Raw genomic sequence first — 24174 nt, forward strand, 5'->3', positions numbered from 1 at the left:
GCACCTCGCTGAAGATCCTTAAGTCTTTTCAGAACCCCATCCTTGCGAATTTCAGGCGCAGCTATAACATCTTCTCTCCCTCGGAAAGACGACATTGTTTTACCTGATGATTTGTCACGATTCTAGCAAATGATGCAGGCATTTACGTCTAATACGGATGCAGAGGAAGAGTTGTCTCGGGATAGGGAGATGCCAAACTGGTTTTCTATAGTCATTGTCTAGGATATTGGTGCCAACTATGGATTTTTATTATTCCACTGTCCACATTAGAGTCTGCAACATTAGCTACATATTATATGAACAAACATGTTAACAATAATATTTGATAAATGCAATAACAATATTATTTCACTTCCTACGACACAGCAACCTTTAATTTATCGATAAAATGAATGGACTATTTTAATTTGTTGAAAAGTAATAGCTTTGAAAGTTTTGTGCGTAGTGAGTGTTTTTCCGGTAATTTATTAAACAGTCCGAAAAACGCTACACCCTGCGCCACTTAAATTTAAATAGCTCCGTCATTTTTTAAAATCTACTAAAGATATTGGTAACGATAGAAAGCTAAGATTATGTTCCTTTAATTAGTTTGGGCTGCGTTTTCATATTTTTAATAACTTCATAGTTATTTGTCATGAAATGAAAAAAGAAAAACGAGAAAAACTAATTTTTGGCCCAAATAACCGTTATTTTTAAATATGGCGGCAACATGTAAACAATATACTTAGTTTTCTTGCTTCTACTATCAATTATCTTTAATTTGGTACAAAAACGAAGTTTCTAACTTTATTCTATGAAAAGATATTTTAGTTCAAATATAATTTGGTACTTGCGGGCGGGCGCCATTTTGAATATTGAATTTCACAATGAAGGCCCCGGTTGCGGAAGTGTTACCTTCAATTTTTTTCATTAATTGATCACCCTCTGACAGGTTCTGTAAAGATCTGCTGTCATCCCCGACTTTTCTACAGCTCTTATGGACAAAGCCTAGACTAGCACCAGAGGTGAACGCTCTACCACTGAGCCACCGCGGACCCAGGGACAGACAAAAGAGAAATAAGTTTTGTAACAAAACCGTTCTAGGTGGTTTCCTTGAGTTTTACAGATATTCAACATAGTTTGCAGCTTGTAACGTTTGCAAATGATGATGCTACAGTGCATTTCGGTTCTCTTTCCAAAGTACATCGAATTAATTTTAGGTTTCAGAAATGGAATACAAAACATTTTCAGTTCAATTACCGTTAAAAACCCTACAACGAACACATTTGAATTCTTCGTACACAAAATTTGAGGTAGTGTAGTTTCAGTAGAATACAATAAATAAAGAAGAAAATTGTTAAAAAAAATTTATTCTTGCCTACTTCAACATGTTTTAGTAAGCTTTTACTCATACAAAAAAACACCAAACAAAACAAAAAAAATCAGTCTCAGGTACTTCGAATGTATATATGGGGCGTTCCGGGTAGTAAGCTCGAACTCATCAAAAGGCTACTACTAACGATCTGTGTAGTAATACGAAACTGATCTATGCCAGCCAGTTTTCGTGTTTACGCGTATTGTTCGCCTTCCTTTTAAAAAAATAAAAATTCAAAATAAATTTACGGTTATTTCGATCGTTCAGAATGCACTAGTTATTTTCAGGAAGCAAGACTTTGGAGACTTTGGCCTTACTACCCGAAACCCGTCATATATATTATAGTAAATACTTAAATATCACAGTCTAATACTTCTTTCTGTGTATAAAATTTTTACAACATTTACGTGAACATCTTCATAATAAATACAACTCTAAACTGAAAAAGCATGAAGTGTAAAGAAAGTTAAACGAATGCTACGAGGCTGTAAAGCTGTCACAATAAACTCTGCTAAAGATAGTTAAAAAAAGAAAGAAACAAAAAGGCGTCTAGAAGTTCCATTTCATGCGGTAGATGTCAATTGCTGGAAGATGTTTTGCTGCATTCTGAGTGGCACAATGTGTAACTTCCAGCATTCTACAATTATAGCCTATATCAATAGTAGAAATTCAGATATGGATACCCACCGTTCAGGTCACCGTCACCTGTGAAGATGTTAACAGATTGGCTCCGTTAACGAACTCGGGAGAGAGAGTCGCTCTACCTATTTACTGCAGAAAAGAAATTTTAAAAAATCGCTTTCGTTCAAGAATTATGATGCGGAATAACAAAGCACACCAGCGTCATCGTAATAAACTTCTTGGAATTCAATTGCTGATCAGTGCTATAGGATATATGATGAATAATTTTGTTCTAATATATTCGTTAGTGTACATTACGAATTTTGACATACAGTTTTACTGAAATAGCACACAGTTTCATTTTTATCAGCAGAGTGAAGAAACTCTGAAAGTCACTTGTTTTTAGTACGGTTACACTAGTAGGTCTTATATACAATTGTAGTGTTAATTCGGTCACCGTTACTCAATACGATAACTATTGTACGAAAGCGAATTTTCGAATCCTTTTTCTTCCAATAGATAACTAGAGCCATTATCCCTACCGAGTTCGTTAACAGTCAACATCTTAAACCAGCCAACCCTGCTTTCCGCTTAACAAGGTCTATTGTAAACCTCAACTATACTTATTGTAATTATACAATTGAAATTTTCTCCGGTACGTTGTGTGGGCCAGGGATGAGGCTTTCAGTTGTTGGTACGTTTGTTTGAATGTAGCCAATCAGATGTAAATTATAGAGGGAAAAATGGGACTTTTCCCGAATTTTTCCCCTAAAATTGGGTATTAAAATGTTCTGTGGCTGGAAACACTGCTACTATATAAACGCAAACCATCTTAAAATAAACTTTAGTGACGTAACAAAGCTTATTTTAAGATGGTTTGCGTTTATAAATCAGTTTCATGTCGATAACTAAAAAAAACAGTTTGTAACGAAAAAAAAAAGATTATGGTAAAAAAAAAGTAAAGAAAATCAAGTATTACACCTAAATTGAATTGCTTTTGTTCAGTAAGAACTCATGTTTGACTGGCTTAAGATAACTTTTGTTCGTACGTATAGGTACGGATTTATAAACAAATTTCGAAAATTTTGACCGAAAAATTAGAAAATAAATTCTCTAGTTGGCAACACTGATTGTGCGCTGTTCAAATTGGCCTAAAAAAATTAAAGGAAATTATACTGAAAAAAATTGATTTTTTATTTTTTTTTATTTTTTTTTGATTTTGAGCTCAAATTTGAGGGGGAAATTCGGCACTCAAAAATAATTAATATCAGTGTTCATACAGTAGAGGATTAAATAAGTGGCAACCCCGTATGGGCCTTTTTGAATGTCGGTCTCGTAAAGGTTAATCATTTTTCGTATATTTTAATATATTTTTTATGTTCAAAAATTTGAAAATACAATATGAACTTATTATTCTTGTGCTGAACGTTAATTTTTATAACAAGTTAGCCAGAATGAAGTGTGTCTTCATTTGGAAGTCTCGGAATATGGTAATCCTACCAAACATGGCATCACATGACACTCTCCATTATCTTTGGCAGAGTTTTTTATGACTCTTATAGTTTATATATAAAACTTGCATTATTTATTTGTAATTATTAGTTAAGTATACACTTAACTGCAAAAAATTAAAATAACATAATTACAATACTAAAATAAAACAAATGTAACATTATAATACGATAAAACATTTGTGAATACGAACTCAAATCTAGAGAATAAAAAACGTTACTGAAACATACATAAAAATGTGCATGACACTAACAAAACATGCATGTATTTTTTAACTTACATGCTCTCACTACCCTTTTTACTTAAGAAATTTAATATTTAATAATGACAACAAACTCTGTGCTTCTTCACTAACAAATTTCACAAAATTGATATTGCCGCTTCTATCAACATTTGGAACGAGTACACATAAGTATCCCTCAAGTGGTGCTGCTCTTTCAAGATATCTAACGGCTATCGCTGCAGCCTTAACAACAAGAGCTCGCTTTATGGGAACAGATGCCTGCCTCAGGACGTCCATACGGCTCAAGGCTTGAAATCCTAGTTCTTTCCTGGAAGCTACACTATCTTCCGCTAACTGGAATATCTTTGTACTTACGGATTCACTGTCCAGATCTACATTTAAGTAATGCACACCACGACGAACAAGGAATTCCTTCAGACCTTTCTTCACACTACGGACAATGATCACTCGCATATTATCCTTTTTCACTATCCCGAACTCCAGGGTCGAATCAGAGTTCAGTTTGCGAAACACACACACACATTCATCATCTGTTTGCTCACGGCTTTTCGGAGGACTAGAATAAAAGTCTGCCACATTGGTGTTCCGAAACATAGGCGTGATATCGGGAACTCTAGGCTGATTTGGGACTTGATTATGTCTCTGAGTTTCACTAATTCTTATATTTGGCACCATCGGTCTTCCACTCTGTACTGACAAACCTCTTGGTATTCTCGGTGGTGTAATACAAGATACTGACGTCGTTGCCGTATGGGGTTTAAACAGATTTTTTCTAGATGACACTGTGTAAGCCCTAGATGGGGATCCGGTTTGTACTTGTACATTATTAGAAATATTTCTGCAAACATTTCCCGGTCTGTTTGGAGTATTCACAGGAGTCACACTTGCCATTTGTGAAAGTTCGTTTCTATTTGGTGATTGTGTCGGATGTATCTGACTAGACCTTACAACATTCTGAACAGACGTTAGCTGATTTTCCATACGTGTTACCCGGCCTATCTCGACTATATCATCATCACTTGAAGCAGTAGTAATACTTCTTCTTTGAACTGGGTTGACCTCGAGTCCAATCTTCACCCTTTCTTCCGTGTGCTTTCTCAAAGAGTCTATTCCTGTGCCTTCTACTACGTCAATAGTAGGTCTTCTAAATGACTCCGATTCATTCCTAGAAGATGATTTTTGTAAGTTCCTATCACTAAATACACTTTGACAACTACCAATTCTCACCTGACCTGCAAGCCTATTACCTACGATTTTTTGAAATGATGAACTCGACATCTGTGGACTACTGTTCCTTACAACTGTGCCTACAGCTGCCTTCGATGTAGCAGGACTTATTGTCTGATGATCTGCCGAAGTAAGAGAAACATCAAGTTTTTGGGGAAGATCTTTTAAGGTTGTGCGAGATGCACTCATTTGAGAACGTTCCGGTTCTGATCTTTCTGGTTGCATATTTCTTTCCAATCTATTTCTTTCAAATATTGCAGAAGATGTGCATTCTGTTCTTCTCTGTTGCTCATGAAGTTTCCTTAAATTTTCGGAAGTCAATTTTAAACTTTCCTCAGCAGAATTTGACTCTCGTGAACCTACTTCACTATTTGTCTGTAAAATGTTTACTCCACTTAGTAAAGTACGGTCGTCTCGTTTTCGCGAATCACTTTGTGGTTTATTACACTTGTCACTAGGTCGCTTGAAAGTACAAGACGAACTAATCTGGCTTCTAGGATTTACATCAGTACGGGTCAAGATCCCGAACTCCCCTATTTGTCCCACATGTTGTCTAATACTGTCTGTACCTGCACCTTCTGATACATCTTTACTAACTCTACTAGGTGAACTCCAACCATTCCTGGAGGATGATATTTCTGTGTGTACACCTTGACCATCACCACTTCTCGCTTGAACTTTACTTCCTGAAGGATGCACAATAATCTGGAGATCACTTCCCAATTTCGGAAGCCTATCGCCTGAAACTTTTTGAATAGACACTGAACTTGTTTGCTGTGGACTACTGTTCCTTACAACTGTGCCTACAGCTGCCTTCGATGTAGCAGGACTTATTGTCTGATGAACTGCAGAAGTAAGAGAAACATCAAGTTCCCTAGGAAAATCTTTTAACGTTATGCGAGATGTACTCATCTGAGAACGTTCTGATTCTGTTCCTTCTGGATTCAGCGACAACTCAGGCTGCATATTTCTTTCCATTCTGTTATCTTCAGATGCTAAAGTAGATGTGCATTCAGTTCTTCTCTGTTGCTCATAAGTGAACTTTAAAACTTCCTCAGTAGGATTTGACTCCTCTGTACCTTTCTCACTGCCTGTCTGTAAAATACTCCCTCCACTTAGTAAAGTACGGCCATCTGTCTTTCGCGGATCGCTTTGTGGTTTATTATATTTGTAGGAAGAACGCTTAACAGAAGAGAGCGAACAAATTCGGCCTCTAACATTTCCCCTTACAACCCTTACATCAGTACGGGTTAGAATTTCCATATTATATATGGATTTAGGAACTCTGCTACTTGACTGACATGGAACTTCCATTCCAATTATGTTTTTACTCATTGGTAAAGATCTTGTGGGACTTGATGGAATCGTCGAAGGTCGTCTAATCAGTAACTGATCACTTCCAGGTTTTGAAAGAATGTCGCCAGGTAATCTTTTGACGGAACACTGACTTACCAGACGTGGAGACTGATTTGCTCGAACTGATGTTTTCTCTGGGATTAATGGAGTACGATTCCCAAAATTCTGTTCACCTACAAGTCTATATGTTATATTGCTCGGAAACCGTCCAGAGGAGGATGTTCCTAAAGTCAATTGCTGCGAAATCTGCCCTATTGGACTTACACCTTCAACCATCTTCGTTGGTGCTGTTACGCTTACTGAAGTGTGTCCGACCACGTGATGTTCATTTCCTGTTTTCGAAAGTCTATCACCTGGTAACCTTTTAACAGAACAAACACCAACTGAAGCAGCTGGACGTGAAATTTCTTCAACTACAATTACATCCTCATCGGTCTTCGATGTTTCACTTTTGCTTACTGAGGTACGAATTGGTGTAGTTACCGGACATGGAACTTGGTCTGTCACAGTTTTGTCACTATTCACACTTGATTTATTTGTATGATTTACTGAAGTAAGTGTCTCTTGACCGACTCCAGATTTCGAAATCTTTTCTGGCTGACGGATCTTGGAAGGAATCAACTGACGACGAACCGTACTCAATTGTGAGGACAACTTACACTGTTCATGAGTAAAAACACTGGGTGAAATATGCTCATTACACTCTTCCGAAACACGCGATTTGCCGGTAACTTCAACAACTGAACGCTTTTGATCATTCGAAGATTTTGGTAACACAACTGCTTCCAGAGGTTCGTTTTGGGCGTTGACACTTGTCTCATTAACAGCGGCATCTGGCATCTTTATTTTTAACTGAGTATTATTGTTGTCACATACACTTTCTTCTTTACTGTTACTTTCCACAGCTTCAATTTCTAAACTTTCACTACGAACATGCGCACTGGAAATATTTTCAGCCTTCTCTGATTCACTGATGGAAGCAGGATCTTTGGTCGTCTCCTTGTGCTTTCTAGTCTCTTCGGATGAAGTTGTAGCATCATTCAACTTTGAAGGTGCAGTAACTTCTTGACTAGGACATTCCTCCCAATCATCCCACTCAGCATCCATGTATTCAGCTTCATCAAAAAGTTTGCGTTTCTTCATCTTTGCTTGACGTGAATGGTACATACGATGCTGTACATTCCCTGAAATAAATAAATAAAAATCCTTCAATGAAGGTCATGAACAAAAGTAACCCTTTTAAAACCAATGATACATATTGTCCCAGAAAGGTGTCATTACGAGTTATGCAATTATTTTTAAATTTAAGGTTATGGGCTATTATATACATAAGAAAAAAATATTCTCTCTCTCTCTCTCTCGTTCTCTCACAAAGAATCCCTGGTTCAATCCCAGATCTCGTCAAATGGGTTTTGTAGAGGACACACAGCGGGTGTGTTGGTTTTCTCGTGGCTCTTTGTTTCTTCCCACTTTCTTCAATCCACCATTTAGTTCATTACCTTCATCACCGTCTCTCTTAGCTCCAGAGCATAATTATAGGACGTTAACTAAATAATAATATAATAAAATATTATTTTCTATCAGTGGATATTTTTGGTTCGACAATCTTCTAGATCTTCACACCTACTACTCGTACGTCAACGAATTTTGGTAAATATATAACCTAGAACATGTACAATTCATCGGGATAACTTTCGTGCATTCTACCTGACTAAAGCTCCGACAGACAGACTCATTTTTTTTTTTTTTTTTTTTTTATTATTATATTTTTTTAATAAATACCCGATTCAGAAAAATGTTGGGACGCTTTCTCGAATTTGCGGATCATAACACATGCCTATCCTTCGAAAGCTTGCTTGATTCTCAAGATAATGCTGTATGAAACCTGAACTCAAGTTGATTAGGGTAGGAGCAAGAGGTTATTAAGTTATTTATTATTATTATTATTATTATTTTAAATAGCGATATATGGATTGAATTCATTTTTATATCTTTATACCTACTATCTGTATTTCAATAGAATTTAGCAGATCTGTAGTAGTGGAACCGAGGAGATGGAGTATTTTACGGGGTACTTTCTGAGCAGGTATATGAACCTGGGATCCCAATAGGAGCGCCTAAGTTAAACGGATTATTATAATTTGAAATGCCGTAATATATTTACGAAAATGCACTTCGTACCTACTACTAACTGCATGTCAATGAAATTTGGCAAAAATATTGTTTAGGACTTTTTTTTAACGTACATTTGATATAGGCACCTGATTTTGTGGGCCCACCAAAGGCGCTCAGGTTACTAAACTGTTTTTTTTTTTTTTTTGGGGGGGGGGAATTTACCGAATTTATGGATCGTGAGACATGTGTATAGTATCATTCGAAACTCTGATTCATTCTAAATACAGTTACATTAAAACCATCAATTTAAGATAATTACTATACAAGCAGGAGCCTCTAAAAAGTTTCAGACTAATTTCACCCTGTTGGTTCGATTTTTTAAAAAATCATATATATTACCCGTATTTTAATAATTCGAAAAACATCTCGAAACAAGATAATGTATGTAATTGAAGTTATTTTTTGAAGTTCGCCTGTGTAGGTATCTGGATCCTGGGTCCTGCTAAGGGTGCCCAAATAGGTTATCAGATTTTAATTTTCTTAAAAATTCTCCGATAAATACAGCAATTTCTCCTGAATTTTGGAAGTGTAAGCTATGTGCATGGTATCACATGAAAGCCTGATTCATTCTGGAGGAAATTACGTACAAACCATGAATCTAACTTAATTAGGGTAGGAGCAGCAGCTTTTAACAGTTATCAAGAGAAAAATCTTGCAAAAATTATACTGTTATTAGAACCTCTTTCTTTAGCCTTTCTTCTATTTCCCTTCGTTCCATGCTCTGATTATCATAGTTCGACCATTAAAAATAATGAAACCTTTGACATCTTCCTATTGTGCCCTAAGCTAAAATCAAAGTCGATATATGTGATTTAAAAAAAAAAAATACTAAAAAAATAAAAATAAAGAGAGTGAAGGAAAACGGCAGAACACACGCCACGATGCTGTCCCCCATAAACTAACATCATGTGAAATCGAACCAGGGATCACTTGCCTCGAGGTGAGAACTCTTATCACTGAGAAATTGTGCCTCTTTTACAATTAGAAAACTCGACACACAACCATGCTTTAAAAGCACATTTGAACATTCTTCTTCTGCGTAGGATTTAGGAAATACAGGGTGGTCCGGAAGTGGGCGTAATCCCCCTTTAGTTTCAACAGTAACGTTAGTTATGGTAGAATGTCTGTACACAGTTAACTTGAAGTCTCAAGAATCTTAAGAGTCATAAACATCGGTATGATCACCTCCATGTCGTAACACAACTGAATTCTGCGCCAAGTTCTTGCAGATGTTTTGCGGAGATACTCCGGAGTCACAAAGGTGAAGGCATGTTCCACAGCTGCTCGTAATTCCTGCGTTGTGTGATATCGAGTGTATCTTACTTGTTGCTTCATGAAACCCCAGAGACCATTGTCTGGTGTCGGCAGATCGGGACTTCTTGGAGGCCAGGCAAAGGGAGCTGGTGAGATGCACAACCTCTTCCAATTCAGCGGCCAGGAAATGTCTGATTCAGGTAATTGCGCACGTCAATCGCAAATTGCGCTGGTGCTTCATCCTGCTGTTTCACAACAGTGTCTTTGATACCATTTTCTTCCAGTTGAGACACCAACCACTAATTAAACATCTCCATGTAAGAATATCCATTAACATTGTCTTCAAAGAAGTAAGGGCCAAAAATGTGTGTTGCACTCATTCCAGCTCACACCATCACGTGTGGTGGGTTTCTCTCCATCTCTCTGTAAAACCGGGGAGTTTTCCTTACACCACATTACAACGTTTCAAGAATGCATACTCCGGTAGATGACACACTCGTTTGTGAAGAGAACTGCACCACAGGATCGTTTGGAAGGGAACGCCTAAAGGAGGGTTCTGCATGCCTCTTTCCGCGCATCCATGTCGGCGTCACTCAGTTCATTCGCATGCATTGGACGGTAAACCTTCAATTTTAGATCTTTTATTCATTTGTCTCATCATGGTGGTCCGAGGAATACCAAGTTCCGAAGACCTTTTACGTGTTGATTTTGAAGGTGACTGCTGCATTGATGCTTCCACTTCACGGCACGTTTCCCTCCGTTTCATCGGTCGATCGCCTCGGAGAAAGTCTTTCACACTGCCCGTAGCAAATGCACGTTTTTCCCACCCCAACACTGTTGCTCTTCTTGGTGGATTAATACCAAAGCGGTCTGTAAATTTCGCTCTAACACTTTCCATGGTGTCACCTGTGTAACGACTTTTGTGAAGCCAAACCGCAACAACTAATCTTTGTTCAATGCTATATGGACTTTGATCACATATATTCGATTACTCCAACTTCACTGCAAATAACTGTTATCAGGCAAAAAACAGCAGAAAACAAATGAACATGGATAGCAATGTTGCCAAGCAATGTTACCAAACAAATGTGGGTAAAACCTAAAACCGTTAGGAAACACCAATTAGGGGTACGCCCACTTCTGGACCATGCTGTATTATAGTAAGAATGAGTAAATTATTATGCATATTTTTAATAAAAGAATCCCGAGGTGCGAATAGAAAATGAATTACTGATTAAAATAAATAAATAAATAAAAAACTGTGTAACATATCACATAGACATAGACTAGACAAAGAACATCATTTTCTAACATCTTTTCTGTTAAGTAATTCAATGTGTGTATACATGTAGTCTAAGGTCGTTAGTCGTTAAGTCGCACCAAGACTATTTCGGATCGTATTTCACATTAGTCTTGAAACAAAAATGGCATAAGAAATCACATGTGTCAAACTTGATGGTGGTATTTGGAGCTTACAAAACAATTAAAGTGGTTTATCTAGATAAAACATCAAACTCCTTAAATGGAAAGTGATAACTGGACCAAATGATCCAATATATGTCAATCAAAAATATTCTTGTACGCTTATATCTAGAGAAGTACATACATTGTAGCCAAATCCAAACTATCACTTAACTCAGTATGATGTGCTTATTCCGTAGAAAATATGAAAACTCGATTGAGGGGCTGTTCAAAAATTTTGTGGCCCTTGATCGAAAAACTAATTATTGTCCAAGATCGCAATCTTTTGATCCATTTTTGGTTTCTCTAAGTTTTTTTTTTTTTTTTTTTTTTTTTAAATAAGACTCGAAGTGTGCAAGAAATTAAGAAACTTTTGTTTCACACATTTTTTTCTAAACAATTTCCTTTGCCCTAAAAATCTCATTAAAAACATAGTTAAAAAAACTAGCTTAATACACAACTAACCATTCGCTCAACTCAAATTGAGAAATGTGAATTTGTCAAGGTATTAACTACTATGATAAATACATTATGAAGTGGTGAAATTCTCAATCTTTGTAACAGGCCAGAAGTCAAATATCTTTTAAGTTGAATATGGTAGTTCTTGCTTTCGATTTATAAAGTACCTAAGAAAATAACTTTGGTTTCGAACATTTTTCCCGTGTTTTCACTAAAATGATAATGAAACTTAGTGCTTTACATGAAAATGTTTTCGTGACATCAAGTGCAAAGAGAGCACTTTTGGGAACAAAAATGAAGTAATAATACTAATAGTTTGTTTTCTTCTGTACATTACGCATCTGAACCCAAAACTAATATATATTCCATTTTTAAAATTTGACTTCCGGTCTGTTACGAACACTGAAAAATTCATAATTCGCTATTTAATAGAGCAGTTACATAGTTATCATAGTACACCATGACGTGAATATTCCGAAATGGGTGAATGGCGGAAACTTCATAAGGAGAAACGGCATAATTTATACCATCTACCAAACATTATTAGGATCATCAAGTCTAGGATGCTCAGGTGGGCAGGTCATGTAGCCAGAATGGAAGAAAAGTTTAACTAGAAACCCTATCGGAAGATCTAGGCTTAGATGAGAGGACAATATTACGATGAAATCTCGCAGAAATAGGTATACAAAGTAGGAACTGAGTCCAGTTGACTAAGGACAGAAATTAATGGAGAGCTTTTGTAAATGCAGTATTCTGTGTGAAGTACTAAATTCATCTTTCTAATGAATGGAACACTTGCAGATGGTATAAACACTTCATAGACACGGATTGTTTATGTAAACGTAGGCTCCGTGTATCTGAAGAAAATGTCGTGAGAATCTAAGTTACATTCCAACGCAACCCATCAAAATCAATTCGTCGTGCAGGTAGGCAGTTACAACTGCCTCAAACAATAGTTGGCAAGTGTTGATACGTCAGTTGCTTATGAAGCTGTACATGTCACAGTTAGTACATGTTCTTAAGGTTAATGACAAAGCAAAAAGAAAAAATGAAACGAAATCTTTGAGTTTTACGTCCCACGGTTATGCCGGTTAGGCTAAAGGAGACGGTGATTATGAGAGATGAGTGAAATGGTGGAATGAAGAAAGTGGGAGGAAACGGGAGAACCCCGAGAAAACCCACGCACACGGTGTTTGTCCACCACAAAGTTCACTTGGCGGGGGCTGGGATCGAACCCGGGACCCCAAGCACCAGAGGTGAACGCTCTACCACTGAGCCACCGCGATCCCCAAAGCAAAAAGAGTGGAATCTGTTGGTCAAATACTGGATGCTATTGAAGAAGACTACAGTTTCACAGTACAGACTGTCTTCAGCAACGAAAGAACTTTGAACATTAATGGCAAGATAAATAACTATAATATGCGATTTTGGAAGCTACAAAATTCACGTGCTTACGTTGAAAGGAAAGAGATTAGTCGAAAACCAATGTTTTGTGCACATTCACTTTAACCCTCAGCCCCATTTCTTTGACGACAATTTCTTATTTAAAATCTTCCGAACCGTTGGGCTGATCGTCAAGAAGCTAACTACCTGGCACTTTTCAGGTGGCCTGTACTGTCACCGTATTGTCCCTCTCTGACTTCTTGTGGCGGTGTATAAAGGACACCGCTTACGTAACGAAATTATCAAAAGAAGTGGAAGAGCTGATAAATATATCACTACTGCTGTGGCATCCGTGACAATAAACATATTTGTTAGAGAGGGTAAGAATTTCTGTATCGCTGTGGTGTTCATACCAATGGAGGAAGACATATTGTACATCTGTAGATAAAATTTAGACATTCGTAATTAGAATTTAGAGTTGTACTGCTTCTATTTTTTTTTTTCAAACGCCTGCTTCAAAATACGTATCTCCTTTCTGAATCACCCTATATTTAATATTTTAACAAAAATAACGTTCCTAAACTTAACTACAGGTGAACGAAATATTTTATGTACGAGGGTAATTCACAAATGATTTACAATGGGTCTGGTATTCGAATCCTAAAAGTGGCAAGCTGGCGACAACATAACTGTCTGAAAGAGATGATCTCTAAGGAAAGTGAATAACGGTGCGGGAGGCCGGTAGATGTCAGTCAGGAATAGTGTAAATAGCGCACCATCTGACACGCAACCTGTTTGCTGTCAATGGCAGATCATGGAGAGTGATTATCACAAGCAGAGGCGGACTGCTTGCTTCTTGTGGAGGGAAGGCAATAGGCCCGCAAAGACTGCAGCAGATTGTTCGCAGTATGTGATGACAGTGCCTTATCATGTGCAATAGTGTTGAACAGAGTAAGTAGATTTGAACGAGGGAACGAAGCAATTGAAAAAATGAAGAGCAGCTGTCAGCTGTCCACCGACCATACTGACGCGAGCATTGCAACAGAAGCACAAGAGCAGTCCTGTACTAAAGAAGTTCCGATCCATTTGATCCTACGGAAAATAAGTGGCAATGGACATCTGGGACGAAAATATCATTCCCGAGGTGTACTGGCTCAGGCTAAACGAAATCCTCCATAGTTATGTGTATTTTGCTTCTCTACGAAAGTTGCGTCACCGCATACAGCACTATTGCAAGGCAAAGCGGGCCAAAAACGTCATGTTGCTTCGTGACAATGCTCATCTGCATACCAGCCAACGAATTCAGAAGAAATTGAGGTCACTGGAATTCACTGTGTTGATACATCCTCCGTACTCTCCAGACCCCAGACCTACACCCTCATGAACTAAATGAAGTTTACACGTCGTTTCAGACTTCTAGACGACGCTCTGCAGACAGCTGTCTGACCAGGCACGTGATACCGCAAGAGTGTGTTACCGTGAAGTCCTACAAATGCTACTGGAGAAGTGGCAATGACGCATAGCTCTTCAGCAAGAGTTTATGGTTACGCTGAAGCTTAACCTGGGAGCCCGGAGCATCGACGATACAGTGTGCGTTATAAGTCTAAAACATTTGTAAACAACCCTTGTATTAAACTCACATGTTTTCAGTAACTTTTAGGACAAAGGGAATATTTTAGAAAAGAAAGAAAGAAAAAAAAAAGAAAAAAAAAAACGAACCTAAGAGGCCCAAGGACTTCTAAGGGTACTCCTATACCTTGTTTCTAAATATTAATTTTTAAAACACTTGAAAAGGAATGATATTTTCACAATAGTTAAATTACTTGAACGAAGTTAATGAACTACCAGGACTGACAACGACGCACGAGATGCCTCTTACTTTCGAGGGGTTTAAAAATAAGCTTATCCACACATTGTGACTCTTTGCAAGAGTTGCAACATTGCTGAAGTGTTCTTAGGATTTTTACATGTAAGAAATCCAACTGCATCCGGACTTGCAACTCTAGTGTTAAGTCATTTGGAGAAATTGGGATTGTCTGTGAAAAAAATGCAGAGGACACGGATATGATGAACGGTGCTTACTCAGGTGTTTAGAAGAAACTTCAAGAATTTGAGGAACAAGCTATATGTATTCACTGCGCGGTTGTGTAAAAGAAGTTGCCAGTTACTCCACAACGTTCCAGAATTTCTGTATATTTTTTTGCCAAAGTATTAATTTTGCTTTCAAGTCATTATGTGCAATGCGATCCTTGTTAAAGAGCTGGTACGAAGCAACGACCTTCTCCTATATATAACCTCGGGTAAGTCAGAAGTCCCAGGACACACATCTTTCTCCAGAACGAAGGAGGTGTCAGCTATTCCGAGTTCACCACTGTACAGTACTTTATTTTGAGGATACTGCCGGTATTTGCTCTAATCTTGGATTGAAGTCAAATTTTTCTAATTAAACGGGATATGAAGTAACACTGAACATTCTTCTGTATCCATGATATATATATATATGCAACTGAAAGGTGAGAAGACTACTATCACGGACACTAACAAACATTAAGGGCTTTCGCTAAAGTGCATTATCAGATAGGGAAGAAGTTGAGAAAACAACAAAGAAAACTAAAGAACAGCGAAAAATTTGTGAAGAGTTCAGGTGAGTGCTATGTTACAATCTAGAAGTTTCACATCTTATAGAGCTATTCAGCGTGTGCGATTACATTTTCTTATTTTCTGATAATTATTTAATTTTCTATTACAATTCCGGGATCCATTTGTTCCAACTACAGGGTGGGCGGGAAGTAACTCTCTATTGAAAAATTGTTGATTACTTTTTAATACTTAATCAATTTTCATGAAATAAAAAGCATTTTGTTCTTTACAATGATAGAATTGTTATATATTTCTAAAATTTCACAGAAGCACCACTATTATTTACTAGTTTTCGCAAATGGCTTCGGATGTTTGCGACAGATTTTGCAGATACTCCAGCGATACATTTGCAAGAACTTAGCGAACTGGCTCTTCCAATTCATCAAGAGTTTATGGGTTTGTGCGATAAGCTTCCTCTTTCACCCACTTCCAGAGGAAGAAGTTGCAGGGCGTTAGACCAGGACTCTTTATTGGTCATTTAAGGGGGGACACGTCTCAATCAGCATCGTGGAAACTGCGTGTCGAGCCACGCACGAATAGGACGTGTAAAATGAGGCAAGGCCAAATCTTGCATGAAGATTAGGTCGTTGTAACTGTCTTACGTGGATACAATACCAAGAACATAATATTCAAGCATAACAAGGTACCACTTTGCATTCGCTGTGTCCTGAATGACATATGGCCCTACAACTTTCCTGGATGTGATGCCGCATCACACTGTGACCTTTGGGCAATGCTGGCTTTTCCCAACAACCACCGTCACATCCTCTCCTGCCCAATAACAACAATTTGCTGGTTAACAAATCCCAATATGAAACACGGCTTTATCTAACTACAGAATATTACCGAAAAGATCGGACCAATCTTCATGCTAAGAAAGCATCATCCCCCATACTCCAACCGATGATCACAGTCTTCCGGTGATAATTCCTAGCAGTAATGTGCTTTCCATGGACGGAAATTCAATTCTTCCTTCCGAACAGTTCGAATTGTGTGTCGAGTTAAACCACTTTCGCGAGATACCTGTCTTCGTGAATTCTGAGGATTTCAAATGAACATTTCCTGAACCATTTGCACACTCCGTCCTGGATGTTGAGTGGTGACCATCTCCTAATATCTGCTACAGAACCTACGTCCATTAGCTTCGAATGACAATTCCTTATGATCTTTGCATCTACCGAGGCACGAGGTACTTTCACACTGTCACCATCTCTGTACTGATACCACGGACTGGCAGAGAAAGAAAGAAGTATGTCAGTGTGTATTTAGAAAACAATATTCTCGATATTTGGGAAACATATCTGTTCCACCACATCGCCCATGAACAACTGTATCAAATTATCTTGTCAGTACTCTTCAATAAAGGAAAGCCCCTCTCTCAACCTCATCCGCAAACAATTCAATAATAATAATAATAATAATAATAATAAACTATCAAAAACAAAAACCTCACTATGTTAAATGCTTCATTCTGAATGTTTTCACTCAATACTATTTTCTTCATTTCCAATACAAACTTATGAATTTTGTTTTCTTGAAACTGTTTTTTTTTTTTTTTTTTTTTTTTTTTGTTTTTTTGTTTGTACTGAAACTTATTAAATGTGTCAGAAATTCCCAATCTTCATACTCTCATTGCGGGAATGGATCTTCTGAAGGACTCCACATCTACAGCAAAAGACACAACAAAAACACAGATGTAAATCTTTTTCTAGACTTTGAAGTCTGACCATCCAACACACTATCACTAAGATAACGTACTTCCCACCATTCCATTCTGATGGTTGCGATTCGTCCAAAATGTACATCCAAAATGTACCCGCTGTCTAGTTTCTACACTGAGAAACCTGAACTCTACAGTTACAGACATTCCTGCAAAGCTCATACTCCGTAACAGCGGCGCAAACTTTTACATAATGTTTATTCTTTGGCGGCAGGGCCGATCATATATTGTATGCTTCGTTGTCAGCTATCCAAGTAAAGGCATCCAGATTCTGGGGGTCCCAAACTAACTTTTCAAAGCCCTCCAGGGCAGCGTCCATGCTCCTTAGCTAACTATCCCTGAAAATATAGCCCATCACAACAGCACATTCGACTACACCTTTTGAATGAGGATTATATAGATAATCGTACAAGGCTCCTCTACGTCTTTTAGAAAGAGATGGGAAGGCTCTTCGATAATCATCTTATTTGCAAACCGCATCCTGATCTTAAGTCCTCACACCGTGCAAAACTGTCCAAAGCTCATATACCTGTTGTTATTCCTACTACTTTTAGGTTAATATTTTATATTATTTTTTATCAATAATTATTTTCCACTAGTTTTATTTTTTAAGTTTTCTTTATTATTATTATTATTATTATTATTATTGTACACACACACACACACACACACTCCCTTTCTCTTTTCATTAATTATTTTGTTCCCTGCAACTTTATCAGCGAACTGTCCCACAAGTTTTATCTTCCACAACTAAACTATTGCGGATTCCTGATACCATCATGGCGCCGCTTCGCAGACTTCTCATCTAGTGCTCTTTCCTATATTTATTTTCGCCTACTTCTTCCCTTCTGTCTGATAAAGCGTTTATCGTACGATTTTTTTTTTAAATTTTTTAATAGACTGTTTTGTGTAATGATGTATACCTTATTTCTGTCTTTTTTTTTTTTTTCCATGGCTGCTACGAAACTCCTTTATTCCAACAGGCATTCATTTATTTATTTTAAAGAGCTGAGAGACAACTTGAGGGAGTAAAGTACCGCTAAAAACATGTTTTAGTAATAATGATACGATCTATGCTCTCTCACCTGGATCGATCGCGGGATCTCGTGAACCAGACACACGTCCATTAGCCAGTGGACCAGCAAGGAGGGGCTCATCTCCGTGAAAGATTTAAATTCCAGAACAAGAATTAACTTTCAAAAGGGAGGAGTGGGAATGACATTTTTACTTTCCATTCTTGCATTTTTATTAATATTTATCGTTCAGTGAATTTAACTTTTATGGACAGAAGTAAAATCAATTGACTTTCCAGGTCTGTGGAACTGAAGCAAATCTGCTCTACCATTACGAATCTTTCCACCTAATTAAACTATTTCCAAAAAGGGCAACGTTTTTAAGTCATGTAGCAAATTGATAAACCTTCATGGAAGTGGCACCGATTTCAGTTTAACTTGGGGGGTGGTCGTAGGGCATTCAAATTTGCCAGATATAATCTAACAAAACATCAGGGGTCATCTTAATACAAATACGTCGGTGAAAGCAAATTTCAGGTTTGGAGCATGCCTCTACGCCCCTCCCAGGATCGTCGCCATGTTTCAGTGTAATTCCTGATACAATAAATAAATTATAATCTCCGTAACCCCATGAAGGGCTTTGGTTAACCAGACCAATATTCAGCTGGATGGTCCATGTTTAGCATATAGACTTCAAACACCATTATTTATGGCTTTACTTCAAACAGTTTTTAAAATTGTTCTACGATGTTCATCAGCCCTCACCAAAAATTGTGCTCCCACCGAGCATCAGTTCTTCTCGTAGGCAACTAACTAGAATGCTGCTTTCTGTGGATATGGTTTTGAGTTCAATTCCCGGTGGGAGCACAAAGCGTGGAATAGAAATCCGTGACTCGGATTCTACTTTAAGTAGCTGGTCCCATCTCAGGTAGCTCTGGTGCCGAAAAGTGATGTTAACCTGCAGACCATAAATCAAACTACTGGAAGTCAAAATCGGGACCATGTGTACCAAAAATGTCTGTTTACTCTTCGGCTAGACGAAGAGCACAATTGCTAAGATTACATTTATTTATTTATTTTACTAATTAAAAAGAAAAAAATGAAACAACAAACCCGTTTCTTCTGTTTCTGTTGCCTGATCATCAGTTGGCACTAAACTGCTATCCTCAGATGCACTAGCCAAAGACGTGCTTGAATCGATCGTTGATTGCAGTGGGACATAAGCGTATCCTTTAACATTTTTTCTCGTCCATACATCCACGGCTGGATCTTTTTCTAGCGGATGCCTGTTGAAAGTAGTAATTGCAATATTGACATCACTAAAATAATAATAATAAAAAACAAGTTTGGTACATCCATTATTCTGACGAACATGTTATCTCAAGCAACAATAAAAAGAAAGTTATGTTGTATATTCACGCTATGCACCACGGGTTCACTAAAACACACACATTATTTTAATGCATATAGGAACAAAATACAATATTGAAAAAATCAATATGCAAATTACTTTTTAAGCTCTGTATTAAGTAGTACAACTACATTTCGAAGGATCATTAATGCATGTAATAATGGAAGGAAGCCAAACAACTTATCATTTCTTATTCAGAGAATACAAGTTGTCAATTGACACTAGATACCAAATTTATAAGTAGAAACTTTATTACTTCCTAATTATTATTTTATGCTTCGGCACTCATTTTGAGTTATAGAAAATTTAAATTAGAATTTTTGTCCATGTGATTTTTCCCTGAAAAATAAAGGACATTATATCTCATACGAGTTCAGCCAAACTAATGCGATCGGGATCAAGGTCAGTATGGTGGTAGACCTTGACCTGATATATAAGAGTATGAACTAGGTTTTGCAGGCTTACGGTTCCCGAGCTATGGGCAGTTAAATTCTGTGTCACTTTCGAAAACAAAACACTCATATGCCAAACTCATCCGATCGGGATCACACTTGGCATGGTGGTAGAACTTCGTCTACTATAAACGTGTGTGGAATATTATATCAAGCAGGCTTATGGTTTCTTTGTAATGGGAGGTCAAATTTTCCGTCATATGGACGATAACCGTAAAGAATATAGGCCAAAATGCTTCCTAAATACAATTGGAAAAATCTTCAATTACAGAAAGATTAAACAGATATAGATAAGTGGAAAAATATAGGTTCAAGTATGGTTTTCGGAAGAGAAGAAGTACAGAGACAGCAATAAGGAGGCTATTACAGCTTATTGAAAACGAAAAAGCAGAAAAATACCACGTGGAAATATACGTAGATAAGTGAGCCTTGAACAACCTATAGTGGCCATCATTATTCAAACAGCATAAAGCATCTGGAGTATCAAATTTCTTGTATGAATTAATGATTGATTATTGTACCAACAGAAACATGATTTACAAAGAACTAAATACAAATGTAAGTACATAAGGATGCCAACAAAGATCCATATGTAGACCCACAATGTGGGATATTGTAATAGACCCATGCTTGAAATGTTTCGACCAACTGGAAGACACAAAAGACACAGAGGGAGTGGCGAGATATGCTGATGGCACAGCAATAGTGTTGTCAGCATCGTCAGGACGAAAAATGGAAAGGAAAAGAAACTTAACATAAGCTACAAAAATAGTGCTCAACAAATAATTTAACTCTTTCAGAAAAAAAAGAAAAAAATATTTGAGCAGAAAGTTCAAAGAGATCCCATACTAAAGATACTCAACTACAAGAAGGGACTATCAAATGTCTAAGAAGACATTGCGAATTTATAACAAAACCGTCATCATGCCAGTACTTAGCTTCTGTGTCAACATCTAGTGCCTCAGACTTTTTTATGAACATAAAACCAAGACAAACAATACATCGAGCACAAAGACGAGTCCTTATAAACAATATAATGACGTGGATGTAATTAAAACAATATCAACTGAGTCTTTGCAGACAATGGCTCAAGAAGAGCCAATACACCTCCAAGTACTAAGACAGGCTTTTATAATGTGGAACAAAAAACTTACCAAAATTTTAGAAATGCTGGAACAAATTCCTAACAACGAGAAAGACCTAGATAATATTATTGAAAGAAAATGACAAGAGGAATAAGAACACCCAACTAAAGGACAGAAATTGAAAGAATATATGTACCAACGGTACAAATAAGGACACAGCTGCCAAGCCTAGACAAGGGGATAATGGAAATTCTCTCTGGCCATGGTCCCTTCAAGTAACACTTACACAGATTGAAAACAGAAGAAAATGTATCTGCAGAATGGTTCAGACACTCGAACATGTAAGATTGACATGTGTGCACTTCATAACAAGTAAAGACAAATATTACGGACGAGATTAAAAATGATACATGGGAGACCATTTAGACAGGAAAAAACAATATTACAATGATTCGAGCAATCAATAAAAAACAGCATAAAACTTGTGGAATAGAAGAAAAGAACAAGACAACAATTCTGTTAATAAACAAGGAAAACTTCCTGGCATAATTCGGAATAGAAATTTCACTCTGTGTTTCGTATTAAGTGTGTTAATTGTGATCATTTAGTGCACCTACAAGAAATAAGAAAGCAATTCAAAAATATTAAATACACCAGTCTGCACTAAGTTTATCGTCCATCGTCCTTTTTTTTTTAAGTATTAGCTTTTCCTTTTTATAAAGGTAATCAAGGAAGTTCCGTCGCTTTTTCTGGAGGTCTGTGTTCAGTTGGCCTCACACCGTGAGTTGAATGTGAATGGAGATAAGGCGAAGATCAGTTGTTGGTGTGGGTATATCCAACATTCTACCTGGTTGTGGCAGTTCAGTTACACCGTGAACTTGGGTAAGGACAGAGTGAACATGGGACCTCCACAGAGCGTCATAAGGGCGTGTATGCTGTACGAGTTTAAACTAGGGTCAAACGTCACTGCAGCGAGGCGGAAGATATACCAGGCTTTTGGTGAGGGTGTCTTGACTACGCGGACAGTGTAGCGGTGGTTTAGCAAGTTTAAGGACGGTGACGAAACACTCGAATAAGCAGCACGTGCCGGAAGGCCAATACATGTACAAAATGAAAATCTTCAAGCAGCAATTGAGGCAAACAGTGGCCAGACATGTGAGGAACTAGACTACAATTCAGTGTGAGTGTAGAAACCATTCGACAGCACCTCCATCAACTTGGGAAGCACTACAAGTTGGGTCGATGGGTCCCACATGATTTGGCTCCGGGCCAGAACGCAACCCAAGCAGATACCTGTTTCTTTGCTCTCTTGCCTGGGGAAGGAGCCATTTCTGGACAGTGTTGACATGTGATGAGAAGTGGATCCTGTACGAAGCTCCATCATTGGTTAGCATCCCATAAACCGGATCCAAAACAGCCGAAACCAGCACTGCACCAGAAGAAGGCCCTCCTGTCTGTTTGGTGGACTGCTCGCGGCACCGTGCATCGGGAACTGCTACCAGCTGGTCAGAGCATCAATGCAACTGTGTACTGTTAGCAGTTGAGCCGTGTTCAAGCAAAACCCAAAACTTTGGACCCAGCACTTCTGAATCGCAAAAGGGTCCTACTGTTACAGAACAACGCTAAGCCCCACGTGACTAGGATGATCCGAGACACCATTCTAGGTCTTGGATGGGAAACATTATTGCATCCGCCATATTCCCCGGATACTGCACCGCCCGATTATCACCTGATCCATTCTTTGGACAATCACCTTAGAGGATGCCAGTTCAAATCCCTAGTAGAGGTGCAAAATGCACTTGATACGTTCTTCGCTTCACGGTCCACCAAGTTCAACCGCGATGGAATCCATGGTCCTCCAGAACGTTGGCAGAAGGTCGTCGATGCTGATGGAGACTATTTTTGATCTTCCAGTTACGTCTTAGGTGACATCGATGCTCGAAGGTGTGGATGAAAAAGCGACAGAACTTTCTTGGTTACCTTTATTTTTTCCCCAAGTGGTGGTAGAAGCAGCAGCTTTGAAGAACCCAACCAACAGAAAATTTTAATGAATGACTAATAAGAAAGAACAATAATTTATCTCATGTATTAATCGTCTGTATTCTTTTACAGGGTTTTCTTCTTAATAAAATAATAATAAATAAAATAATAAAATATCTTTCTGTAATAAAATAATAATAATAAAAAACAATACAAGGTATATAAAAAAAGTATGGTTTAAGGTATTAAGATGCCATGGTATACACGTTGCCTCATTTCAACCTCATTCACACGTTGCCTCATTTCATGGATAGCCGAATAAAGGAGATAAAATGAAATAAAAGTAAAAGAGAGATAAGAAAGAAAGCGGCAAAGCTGCTACTGTCCTTTCCAAAAGTAATTAGCTACGACACGGGAATGCGGAGGCTTTAAAGAAACACCTTGACCTGTTATATAAGCGTATGAAATGTTGTGCAGGCTCATGGTTCTCGAGTTATTGGCAGTCGAATTTTGCGCTATATTTTCAAAAGGAAAAAACCCGTACACCGAACTAATCCGAATGAGATCAGACTTGGTATGGGTAGAACTTCACCTATACGTGTGAAATATGTTGTGCAGGCCTAGGGCTCCGGAATTATGAGGCGTCAAATTTTGTATCATAATTTCGAAAACATAAGTCCATATATAACCTGTATCTCTCTCTCTCTCTCTCTCTCTCTCTCTCTCTCTCTCTATATATATATATATATATATATATATATATATATATATATATGTGTGTGTGTGTGTGTGTGTGTTTGTTCTTTTTAGATTGGATTTAAGTATTG

At 37.7% G+C, this 24174-nt stretch overlaps 1 protein-coding gene across 2 annotated transcripts in view; it reads right to left on the bottom strand.

Moving 5' to 3' along the window:
- Nucleotides 1–1333: 1333 nt before the first annotated feature.
- The window catches only part of LOC145688156 (uncharacterized), a 95831-nt gene continuing 72990 nt past the window's right edge, over nt 1334–24174 (bottom strand). For both annotated transcript variants that reach the window (XM_081761978.1, XM_081761979.1), the window contains exons 10-11: nt 19533–19705; nt 1334–7498 (exon numbers count right to left, since the gene is read on the bottom strand). In XM_081761978.1, the coding sequence (XP_081618104.1) occupies nt 3786–7498; nt 19533–19705 (3886 nt within the window). In that variant the 3' untranslated portion in view covers nt 1334–3785. The remainder of the gene's footprint in view (nt 7499–19532; nt 19706–24174) is intronic.

Source organism: Thermobia domestica, chromosome 6 (genome assembly GCF_964235325.1).
Source record: "Thermobia domestica chromosome 6, izTheDome1.hap1.1, whole genome shotgun sequence".
Taxonomy (NCBI): domain Eukaryota; kingdom Metazoa; phylum Arthropoda; class Insecta; order Zygentoma; family Lepismatidae; genus Thermobia; species Thermobia domestica.